This window comes from Jatropha curcas, chromosome 8, assembly GCF_041381405.1.
Source record: "Jatropha curcas cultivar XTBG-Jc1 chromosome 8, XTBG_Jcur_1.0, whole genome shotgun sequence".
NCBI classification, from domain to species: domain Eukaryota; kingdom Viridiplantae; phylum Streptophyta; class Magnoliopsida; order Malpighiales; family Euphorbiaceae; genus Jatropha; species Jatropha curcas.
In genome coordinates, this window is record NC_143158.1 from 1,827,393 (window position 1) to 1,839,866 (window position 12,474).

General features: G+C 34.4%; 2 protein-coding genes across 3 annotated transcripts; both read left to right on the forward strand.

Annotated features, from left to right (window-relative positions):
* Positions 1–1,990: 1,990 nt before the first annotated feature.
* On the forward strand, positions 1,991–3,249 carry LOC105637775 (uncharacterized). The gene has a single exon (XM_012221390.4). It carries the CDS (start codon positions 2,139–2,141, stop codon positions 2,754–2,756), a length of 618 nt encoding a protein of 205 aa, XP_012076780.1. The 5' UTR covers positions 1,991–2,138; the 3' UTR covers positions 2,757–3,249.
* A 2,521-nt stretch (positions 3,250–5,770) lies between these two features.
* Positions 5,771–12,324, forward strand: LOC105637776 (golgin Putative 1). Of its 2 annotated transcripts, none has more exons than XM_020680909.3 (20): positions 5,771–6,062; positions 6,740–6,820; positions 6,936–6,985; positions 7,100–7,738; positions 7,853–7,915; positions 8,286–8,363; positions 8,485–8,688; positions 9,025–9,081; positions 9,198–9,272; positions 9,358–9,429; positions 9,770–9,832; positions 9,920–10,018; positions 10,367–10,438; positions 10,621–10,689; positions 10,912–10,959; positions 11,052–11,147; positions 11,258–11,334; positions 11,517–11,661; positions 11,754–11,798; positions 11,910–12,324. In XM_020680909.3, exons 1-20 carry the CDS (start codon positions 6,035–6,037, stop codon positions 11,979–11,981), a joined length of 2,133 nt encoding a protein of 710 aa, XP_020536568.1. In that variant the 5' UTR covers positions 5,771–6,034; the 3' UTR covers positions 11,982–12,324. The 2 variants fall into 2 exon arrangements, with proteins under 2 accessions (XP_020536568.1, XP_012076781.1); XM_012221391.4 differs by having other exon boundaries at positions 5,772–6,062; positions 10,361–10,438.
* The last annotated feature ends 150 nt before the right edge of the window (positions 12,325–12,474 follow it).

Sequence of the window (12,474 nt, forward strand, 5' to 3'; positions counted from 1 at the left end):
TTTCAGATATCAATTGCTCTTTTATAATATAAAACAGGAAAAAAAATATTTTTTGGTTTATACGTGTTTCTCCGGTGAGAGATCATGTTCAAGCAAAAAATTACACAATAACAGCGATTTTAAAATTTTGAAATCCGATTTTACAGATGAAATTCACCCGTAAATGTTAATCAATTTCCTCCAACTGTCGGTGAAAATGTTTTAATTTTTACAGGCTATTACCTCTTCCTCTTTAGTTTTCTTGCTATTGACTTGGTATATACGGCAGGCGGAATCTCACTATCATACACTTTTAAAATGGATGGCCAAGATGTGGTCACACAAAGGTGCATACCACCGTGTACGGCTGTAGATTCGTCTCAACCTCAAATTGGATGCCACGTGTCTAGAGTTGGTACTGCTATTCATTCCTGTCGACCTTGTTGGGCTGTCAAATATTTGACAGGTGGAAAACACAACACTCACGCGCCTCTTATTCAGCGTAACTGCACATGCTTATCAAGCTCGTCATCTCAGCCTCTCAGGCATCGTGTACCTCATTATAAAAAAATATTAAAAGAAAAAGATCAAAAACTATTTTTCTTTCTGTACAAATCCAAATTTTTCAGTTCACGCTGAATATTTTTATATTCCAATACATAATATTAATTCAACTTAAGACAACCAAATGAAACTTTGGTCCGACAAAGCCTAATCAAGTTGAATCAATTTAAGCAACAACCAACAGCCTAATGCTACAAATTCAAAGATTTCACCAACACTAATTGCAAATGTTACTTTTTCTGTTTTTTTTTTCTATTATTTAAAAAAAAAAAAAGACTTTGGCTTTTGCTGTAGGCAGAGAGTTGCCATGTTGTCACATATCGCCAAGGGTCCAGATGTTATTTTCCTTTCCTAATCAAGCGGAAGTAATATATGGACGGTACGGATTTTCTCTATTTTTTAAAAAATGTTAATTAATAAGAATAAATTACAAAGTCAAAATAAAACTGTTAAATGATTTATTTTTTATTCGAAAATTAAATGGTATAGAAAATTATAGTTCTATCTTAAGGAAAAAACAACACGTTATTTAGAACTTCTGTATGGAAGACAATGCTAATAGAAGTATGTGTGATTAACAAAGGATGCACCATATTATACTAATCTAATTAAAATAAGTTATCGTGATTCTCTTAGCATTAACCAGGTCAAATTAATTCGTATATATGAACATATTATTTAATTAAATACGTTGGGTCCAAGTACACGGTTGTACATAATATAAAATTTAGAAATTAATTATTAAAAAAACAATGTCATGATATTAGTTTTTGTTTTTTACAATTCAATAATGATTTAAGCACAATAATAATATTAGATTAATATCTTTAAAAAAATTATAAATATTATAATATATTAACTTATCGGTTGCTTTAAATCTAATTTTATTTGTGTCGTTTCAAATTTGTAAGAAGAGATTTTTTTTTCCGTTTATAAAGATTAAGCAATAAATTCTTATCTAAAGTTTTGAATTATTTTTGTCAAATCACGGCCGTTGATCGTTAATAACTTACTACACTAGTATTAACTTTATTCTATAAATATCCATCTACAATCATTGAGTAATAGTTAAATCAATCTAATTCAATCAATTACGGACCTTCTAGCGATCTCTCCAGGAATATTTTAATGTCCAACAAACAAAAATATCAAAAACTAAAATGAATTTCCGACCACTATTTTTCTGATTGATGGAAAGAAATGTCGATCTGCAGCGCGTGGAAAGTACGTACAGTGAGTCCACTTAACCTTTATTTATTAGAGAGGCACACACGCACTCTTGTTTAAAGCACACAACTTGATTGGCCATTGAGCTTGCTTTTTGTTCCCAATAATTAATATTAGCTTACCTCTCTTTCTTTATTGGTGGGCAATTGCATTAGTTTAATTATTTTATTTTTAGTTGATTAATTAATAGTAATTTTCTTGCCCTTTAAATACCTCTCTCATCTCCCTTACATGCAAACCAAAACTTCCTTCTCTCTAAACATTCACTCTCACTCTCTCTCTCTCTCTCTCTCTCTCTTAAAGAAGCAAACAAGAAAAAGAAAATCTCTATCAAGAAAAAGAAAACAAGAAAAAAAAAAAAAACTCTAATGGAGATGGAGGCAAGCACCACAGAAGTAGGCAAGAAACTATGGCATATAGTACGTGTAGTATTTTTCATGCTAAGAAAAGGAATATCAAAGAGCAGAATAATGCTGGACCTCCATTTGATGCTTAAACGAGGTAATAAGATAGCAGGAAAAGCCATAGGCAATCTCATCTACCATCACAACAACTCTTCTTTCAGTTGCCGTTCTAATGATGCTCTTAACTTCATATCTCCACGTGAATATGAATTCAGTTGCAGTAATAGCCCTGCTTTTTACCCTTTTAGCACTCACAAACGCAAAAACCACCACTTCCATTTGGCCAAGTCTTACAAATACGACGACGCAACAACCGTCGCGGCGGTGCAGAAGGTGTTAGGAATGTTTAACAACGAGGTTGCACCCGAGGCGGCTTCGCCTATGGTGTTGCCAGGCTTTGGTAAGAGTCCGATGGTTAGACAGTTGAGAATAACTGACTCACCTTTTCCGATAAAGGACGACGGTGACAGTCAGGTGGATAAAGCCGCGGAGGAGTTCATTAAAAAGTTTTATAAGGATTTGAAGTTGCAAAGAACTAGTTCTGCTTTCGAGTCACCGTACCATGGAATGTGGGTTAGATGATGATCAGTATTGGGTCATGACTGTCCTCCTACAATTTCTGGTTTAAGCTTGCATGTAATGCAATCCTCAAAGGCAAGTTGATCGAGCAAGATTTAATTATAATTAACTAGCTATATTTGTCAGATTATTACATATAAGATCACGTGATTAACATGTTAATTACTGTATGTATATGGATCACGTGACATATTTTTTATGACAAATATAGCTGGTTAATTAATTAATTACATGAGAGATGATGATTAAGTGAAGGTGTAAGACTTGTGCTTTTTTTTTTTTTTTTTTTTTTCAAAGGTTATCACTTTGTTTCCACATTGTGAATCTCCAGTTCTGCTCTTTCTCGTGTTAAAACTTGATTAATTTGTATTCTGCAAATTAAAAGCGTATGACAAAAATTCTAATCAATACGACAAAGAAAAGAAATGAATAGTTTACATGTATGTTGTATTCTCTTCTTTTAATGAAAAAAAGCTGCTGGTACCTACTTCTTCCTCGTTGCATTGTAAAGACTAAAGATGGCCACTTCACTATTTCAGAATCTTTAATGCCCCCTAATGGCCAAACTGATTCGATTTGATTTGTCGTTTCATGCTTTTTTCCCCCCTATATTGGATTTTAGGAACTTCATGCTATCAATTATGCTCAAAAAGTTCGAGTTTGAGTAAGAAAATTTATATTATGATTAATAAAACTATTTTTGCTACACCTTATTACATTTAAATATAAGAGCAGTATAATTACATTTATCTTAATTATTATGTGTGAATTACAGAAAAATACGAAAGTAAAAATTTCCTGAATATGAAAAAGGACGTTGGCTTGGCGGTGCATATATGGAATTTAGCTGGTCGTGCACAGGAGTAGGTGTGACAACCTTTTTCCATTTATTTATTTGTCATTTACAAACTACGATTATATATATATATATATATATATATATATATATATATATATATATATATACCCTTTTGCCCTCTACTGCTGGATTCCAGCTCCCCAAAAATCTTGTTGATTTTACAGTCATCAATTAATTATTTCTGCTTTGCCGATTTCCATACTTGTTTAGGTACCTGTTCAAATTAGAGTTTTTCCTCTTGCAATATTTTTCCCGTTTCATTATTTAAGGGCTAAACGTGAAATAATTAATGCCCAATGCCCTTTTAAAATTTTGTAATTTACATTAAAAATTTCTTTTTTTTTTTACTTAATTGCATGCATTTAAGTAATTATTTTATATTGGTAGAAAACGATTTGAACTTAAATCTAGTTTTAATTCGTATTTAAATAATTGATGTTAGTATTAATTGCAGGCCATATGAAAGCGAAAAGAATAGTAAAGACCATTAAAATGTTTTTGGCAATTTCTGCATTTAAAATATTATTAATTAAAATGTTTTTGGCAATTTCTGCATTTAAAATATTATTATTCAGAACCCGTCAATGGCACGCCCAACTCGTTGAGAGTCAATAATGCATGAAAGTGCAACAACTTAATTTATTATCATCAACATCAATATTTCTTCCTTGATTGATCATCTGATAAATATCTTGGAATATCATCGACCGACTGATGAATATTATTAATTAGTGTTATTGCCTATTTTCTAGTTCAGAACAATTAATATAATATACAATTCATGCATTTATAAGGAAAAAGCTCATTTTTTAGCCATTATAATACTTAAAATAGAAGGATTTTTCTATCAAGGATCCTTTGCTTCCACTAATTAAAAAGAAAATTTATTTAAATTCAATTGATAACTAGTAAATAGAAATAATAATATTTATAAATAATAGTGAGTGTAAAGAGAAACTTTTTTTTTTTTCTTTTTGGCTTCTTTAAATTAAATATTGCTAATATTGGTCAAGAGAGACCAGCAATTGTCGGCTATAAATCTTAAGGACAGAATAAAGAGAAAAATCAAAAATAAAAAAGGAGTTTCTTTAATTTATTCAATTTGTTCTTGTTTAAAATCAAAATAGGAAGACAAAAAAGGAACAATTTGGAGAAAATGACCCCTAATAAGAATAGGCGACAGAAGTACCCTACAATTAAAGGACTATCATGTCTCTCTCAACCACACAGGAAAGGACCCTCTCTTCCCTCGTTAGAGGAATAAGGACTTGATCGATGCATCTCTAGCTGCAAAAACCCTATCATTCATTAATGATTATAATAATAAAATTAGATTTAAAGTAATTAATCAGTCATGAAATCTTTTTGATTGGTTGAAATCAGATTGCTAAGATTTTGCATCCACTGATAATTAAGTGGATAACCAATAAATTATCCATAGTTTGAGATTAGTGGGATCATAGAATCTTAATTTGAGAACTTTAGAGGGCAAAAGAGAAAATACAGTAAAGGCCATTTCCCTCTTTAAAACTTTGATAAAATGATTGAATTTTGATGTGGGTGGGGCAATTTCCCCAACTTGTTAGCTAGTGGTTCACGTTTGTGTCTATCTACTCCACCAAGGCTGTGGACGTGGATCCAAATCCAATTCCTCTTCTTTTTATCTCACTATTACTATGGATAAATTTTGCAATTCTTCATTTCTAATTGCATTATTAGGCAAAAAGGGTATTAATGGGTTTCCTTTTTTAATAATTTAAATATTTTTTATAAATTCCTTCCTACACTCAGGTATTGTCGTCTAATTAGCAATTCAAAAATTGTATGCTAATATAGTCGAGCTATGCACAAATACAAGTGTTTAAAGCTGAGTGGATATAATCAAATTCGATATATAGAGTTAGAAAAACTTTTGGCTTCCCCTCCACTTCTCGAGCCCATCTTTTCCTTTATTGGGTTGATTGAAAAAGCGGAGAACGTAACAAACGAGTTGTCGTTTGAAACTTTTTGACGCAGAGTTAGCAGCAGTCGTTTCCTCCAACCGAGTTGCTATGCTAGACGATTCCTGATTCATTGTTGTTTGGATCTGCTTGGCCCATCAACATGGGCCACAAGCCCTTTTGTTATACGAATGAGTTGAACAAAATTACTAGAATCTCGTCAGCACCAAAACACAACCCAGTTTCTTCAATTTCACTGCTACTGCTGATGGTGTACGACTAGCCAACTTCTCTCCTATCATTTGTTCTTATTACAAGTTAAAAATTATCAAAACGCATCCATTACATTTCTTCAAAATCCACTCAATTTACATTAATTCTCTCAAACTTTGTCCAAATCTCTAAATTACGACGCCCATTAGTGCATGGAAGCTCCACTGGTCCAAATTTAGGGCTTAATTCATTGGAGATCCTTTTGATCGATGGCTTCCTGGCTCAAAGCCGCAGAAGGTTTCGATCTTATAACCTCTATTTCCGTTGAATTTCTTGTTTCTTCAATTTTATTTCAATAAGCATTTCTTTTTCTAGTGGTGCAAGAATTTGATCCGCTATGGTTTTGATATTGAAATGTAATAGTGCTGTGGTTTCAAACTTTGAATATTAGATGTGATTCGATTACTCCTGATTGGCATTTTGTTTTGTTTACTATTTTCTTTATTGTCTGATACTGCTTTGCATAGAGTGACTTGTAGTTCAATATTTGCAATGTTGCTTGGTCTTTGACTCTTTGAGCTACATTTGAATGCTCAGGTGTTTCTGCTTTCTTATTGAGGAAAAATTCATGATAATTTATAGGTTCTCAGTTTTTCGATCTTGAACTAATATACATCGATTACCTAGTGATTACTTGAAAGAGGCGAGCTTGAATTTGAATTTTTGGTCTATAACTTTATTATTTGAAGAATGATACCATTTCATCACTGGAATGAATCTGATACTTCTACTATTCTTCTGTAATTATATGTTTGGCATTTAATTCTTTTATCAATGTCCAAATCGCAAAGTGATGTGTCTTGCCAATTTAACTTATAGAAGTGATTGTAATTTATTAGAATATGGGTCATAATAATTTTTCCCTTTTATCCTTTAAATTTATGATGTATAAAGTTCATTTCTGTACTGGTCAGATTTGTTTGAAGTTGTAGATCGACGGGCAAAGTTGGTTGTTAGTGAATTGGCAGATGAGCATTCTGATTTTCAAGCATCAGGTATGATTCTTACATTGCCCATCCATCTCTTAGATTTTTTGTAATATTAAGTATTGTTCTGATATCTTGATGGTTACATGATTTTGATCCTATTAACTGGTTTTCAAAATTTAAGCTTCTAATGGCCAAGGATCTCAATCCAAGAGGACAGAGACCAAGACGAAGGTATTTGACAGTATAACTTTACCCCCACAGTGGCACTCTTGTATTTCGAAGAAATATATTGATGCTATGCAAAAATCCATTGGACAATTTAACTGACAAATGGGCTGTTTGCAGGCTAAAAAGAGGCGCTCTGCAAACCAATCCAACAAAACAACTGATGCTGCAGGGGACTTGACTAGTAAACAAATTTCACAATCAGGTGTGGCATCTGATAAAGATAGAGAGATTCTTTCAGTTGAAAATGATGCTACCCCCTCTAGCAAGTCCATTCCCCAAACAATCACTGACCAGCAAACTGACAAGGATGCATCCAGCATTATATCATCTGACAGATTAGCAAGTGAAGTTGTTCAAAATGATTCTGATCGTGCAGAAGTTACTGTAACTCCTGCTGCTGCAGATGCTGCCACTTCAGCTTCAAATGGTGAGCTTCTCAATGAGAAGGTTTCTGATGTTCCTATGCCTATGGAACATCCTCCCTCCCTGTCACCTGCTAAAGAAATAGAGGTTCTCAATGAGGACCATCAACACCATCCAGTTGATGCCGGCCAAGATGTCAAATTAAGGGATGCTGACGTTCCTTCAAAGATTGACCAAGAGAGATCTCCATCAGAAATTACTGATCCTCCTATTAATGGTGAAACTCTAGTAAAAGATGGTGATGTTAAGACAGAACCTCCTGTAAATCAACAGAACCAACCACAGCTTAAAGCTGATACTTCACCGAGGAAAATACAGGACCAACTTGAGGAGGTAAATTCTTTAGTTTTGTGAGAACATCTATTCATTACATTGTTCATGAAATTTTGGTACTGTCATGTGCTTGTTCTCTAGCTTTTCTGATTAGTTCCCTTAGTTGTTCTGTAGGCTCAGGGACTGCTTAAGACTGCAATTTCTACTGGTCAGTCAAAAGAGGCCCGGTTAGCACGGGTAAGTTTCATCATTCTTACTAGACTTTGGCTGGGATTAATTATCTAACTATCTCTTGGTTATCCATTTATTTATTTAATTTAAAATCATCATATAGTGGTGTTCCTTCCTTAAAAGGCACTGTGAGGTATGCTTAGAATGATTTTAACTCCTAACCTGCTGCCTGAAATGGCTTGTTGACTAAACAAAGTGTTGTAACCTATCCTAGTAATTTGGTTTATGCATCTCTTCCTGCAATGCAATGAAACACGAGATCTGTCCAAAGAAGTTGGTGTGGTAGAGCCAACAGTCCTTTCCTCTTCCATGTAGTTTCCTACCTGTCAGGTTCCTTTTTGGGTACCTTCATGACTTTTCTGCTATCAATATTCAGGTTTGTGCTGGACTTTCAAACCGCCTTCAGGAATACAAATCTGAAAATGCACAGCTGGAGGAACTTCTCATTGCAGAGGTGACATGAGAAACTTTTTTCTGTTATTGGTCCTGATGTCGAAAATTTTAAAATTTTGTGCTATACTGATGCAATGCTATTCAAGAAATTTCGCTTACTATTTGAAATACTACCTTAACAGAGAGAGCTGAGTAAATCGTATGAGGCTCGCATAAAGCAGCTACAACAAGATTTGTCTATATCCAAGAGTGAAGTGACAAGAGTGGAATCAAATATGGCTGATGCTTTGGCTGCAAAAAATTCAGAAATTGAGGCCCTCGTCAATTCTATGGATGCACTCAAAAAACAGGCTGCTTTATCTGAAGGAAATCTTGCTTCATTGCAGGTTCGCTCTTCTTTCATTGTTCAGGACAATGATGCAAGTGTTTTTCTTCACTGCTTTAATAATTTCTTTTGTTCTATATATCATAATGATTTTCTTCATTAAAACCACACTCTCTGCACCTTCTAGAGTAGCTTTAAATAAAAGACTTAACTGTGTTTAATGGGAAAGGAAATTGAACTACAATCTACATCTCTCAAGCCCTTCCACTTAGCTGCTTATTTTGTTGTCTGAATAACAGGAATATTACTAGGTAACTTGTTTATTATCCTTATTATGTTAGTGATAATCTTGTCGTAGCTGGTTGGTTCTTTGTAACACCTGTTGGTTAATTTTCAGGCCAACATGGAATCTATTATGAGAAACAGAGAACTGACGGAGACAAGGATGATGCAGGTAAACTGGTTGGTTATTCCTTGTGTTAAATTCTGCTATTCTTATTCTCAGTATGTCCTTATAAATGCTATTTTATATTGTGATTCTTGGATTATGAAATATATACTTCTTATCAGGCACTTAGGGAGGAGTTGGCCTCTGCAGAGCGAAGAGCAGAAGAAGAACGTACATCACATAATGCCACCAAAATGGTTTGCTGCGGATCAACTCAAACATCTAAATATTCATTTATTTCCTGTTGTCTTGTGCTCTGATAATCTCCATTTGGTAAAATAGGCAGCTATGGAAAGAGAAGTGGAATTGGAACATAGAGCTGTTGAGGCATCCACAGCCCTTGCTAGGACCCAGGTAATGAAGTGGCAACCAAAGTAGGTGATTCACTGCTAAAGTAACATCACTTTATCTGAATTAGCATGTAATATGAGGAATCATCATGCATGTGGCTTATAAATATTTTTGAGTTGTATTTGATAGTTTATAAACTCCCAGAGTTTTCCTTGATTATCGATACATTTGAGTTGTCTGTAATTAAGTACTAAAGTAAGTTGTTACTTATTCAGAGAAAAAAATATGTTGTCTTGAATTCAGAATTTAATGATAATTAGTTATATCGATAAATCTGGGGCATATCAATGTTTGTTTGCCTTAAATTATATTGTTCAATGTTGTTATTTCCTTCCTTTTTTAGAGAATTGCAGATGAGAGAACAGCAAAGGCAGCAGAACTTGAGCAGAAAGTGGCACTTCTTGAGGTAAATAGAGACAGTATCACTATGATTTTCTTTTTGGAATAAAAAAATGAGTTTAAAATTACTGATATTTACACTCTTGGTAATCAGGTTGAATGTGCATCATTAAACCAAGAGCTGCAAGATATGGAAGCTCGTGCTCGTCGTGGACAGAAGAAGTCTCCTGAAGAGGCAAATCAAGTGATTCAGGTACCATTACAAATCTGAGTTACTTGCTGTTAGAACTAGATATTTGTGCATACATTAGACTGTGATGTTTATCCATTTAATTTAGGTGATAGGTTTGATATATGAATATATGTGTTGCATTATGTGAATATTTGTGCTGTGTTTGTAACGTTTATGCTTTCATTAGATCTTGTGTGGATTTGCTCTCTGTTATCTGTCAGAGCTCTCTCAACTTCGAGATAATAATTACATGAAAAGATGTGGTGATAATTCTTTCCTGTAATACTACACCTGTTCGTAATTACACCCCATTGTTATCCATCACAATGTACATATACTGACTTGAGATTATAAAATGATAAGATGCAGGCATGGCAGGAAGAAGCAGAGCGCGCACGTCAAGGTCAGAGAGATGCTGAGAGCAAGCTTTCTTCCATGGAGGCAAGATTTTTTGGCACCTTTGCTATAACCATTGTCATTATCTTCATTTGTGCCATGCAGGATGTGCCAGAATGATTATATTCTAATTTCATAGAAATTTTGAAGGATGAACTTGTCTTCTTACTTTTCGTTCAGTGCTGTTGGTAGTATATTTATATGGCAATCCATTTGTTCGATTGCAGGCTGAAGTGCAAAAAATGAGGGTGGAAATGGCTGCTATGAAGAGAGATGCTGAGCACTATTCACGTCAGGTAACTGTTGTTGTTTTTAGATCAGGGCATTCGACCCTCTCTCTGTGTGAATTGGAAGAGGCATGAACATGAATGTCGTTGAACCTTCTATTGGTTTGCTAATATGTCCTCGAGAACCTTGTTGACATTTTATGCCATTTTATAAATAAATATGCAATATGATTACATTGCACTTAGGATGTACTCCACCTGCATCTTATTGGCTGTAGCTACCTTTTACAGGAGCACATGGAATTGGAGAAGCGCTACCGTGAACTAACTGATCTATTGGTAATATGAATGTGGACTAATCTACAGTTTCACAGTTCGCTTTCAATAATTTGTTCTGGCTTCTACAATTTTAATTATCACCCATGATGCAGTACTACAAGCAAACACAGTTAGAAGCCATGGCCAGTGAAAAAGCTGCAGCAGAGTTTCAGTTGGAGAAGGAGCTGAAGCGTCTACAAGAAGCACAGGTCTGTTTTTGGGTAATTAATGGCTTGATAAGTAGCATTGACTTGTACTCTTGATTTCATTATTTGTGTAGCTTATAACTGAAAATGACTCTTTTTTGCACTTTAAACAGGTTGAGGCAGAAAGAAGTAGAGTTCCCCGTCGCACATCTTCGTCTTGGGAGGAGGATGCCGAAATGAAGGCACTTGAGTGCGTTGCTTCTGCCCTAAATAGACAATTCTCACATGATTCTCCCCATGCTTTTGGCATTTTATTGATGAGTCAATCAGTACAAGTCATGTTACTTAGCAATGGATTTCAATTTAGCTTCTCTTGTTCACTAAAGCTTTATTTAAATACATTCAAACTTTCTTATAATGCCACAATTGCAGGCCTCTTCCCTTGCATCACCGACATATGGCAGCAGCAACCATCCAGTTGCAGAAGGCAGCAAAGCTATTGGATTCAGGGGCTGCCAGAGCCACAAGATTTTTGTGGCGGTATCCTACAGCTCGACTTATCTTGCTTTTCTATCTGGTAAGAGCTATTTTTCAATGTTTTAAGCGTCTGACTAAAAAGGGATATGGAAGCCGATAATTTGAATGATGACCATGAGAAACCAAATGCAGGTATTTGTACACCTCTTCTTGATGTATTTATTGCATCGCCTTCAGGTATAAATTTTTGGCTGTAGTTCACGATTTTTTTTTTTTTTTTTTTTTTTTTTTTGGGTTATCTTTTCAAGTTCTGCAGAGAGTTGAAAATTTTATTTTTGTGATATGAAGGAACAAGCTGATAATTTTTCTGCGAGAGAAGTTGCAGAGTCTATGGGTCTCTCCAATCAAATTTTACAATGATTGTGGAAGCAGCTCTGAAGAGATGTCTATGTTCTAAGAGCAAATTATGGCTTGTGAATATCCAGCTAGTCAAATGATAATACCCCAAAGAAATGAAAACTGTTACTCATAGCCTCTTATACGTATCATTTAAGGAGAAATGGTTGATCCCAGAGAAGCCACTTGAGGATGGAAGTCAAGACACAAGTTGAAATGTGCTTACAAATACTCTTTTATTTCCATAGTCAATTTGGCTTGCCTTTTGTTTTGGTTTTACTAGAATGATGATTCATAAATGGGATTGGGAGTCACCACATTGTAGATTCAGCATCTTTTCATGAATAACATATTCTTTTATTTGTAATGGGGACGTGAAAGATGCTACGAAATGATTTTTCGACCAGTTTGCTTATTTGTAGCTTCGGTTATTTAAACGACAATGACAAATAAATCGAACGACAAGAACAGCAGATTGCAGGATTTCGGATTAAATCAATTTGGGCTTGCTAACATA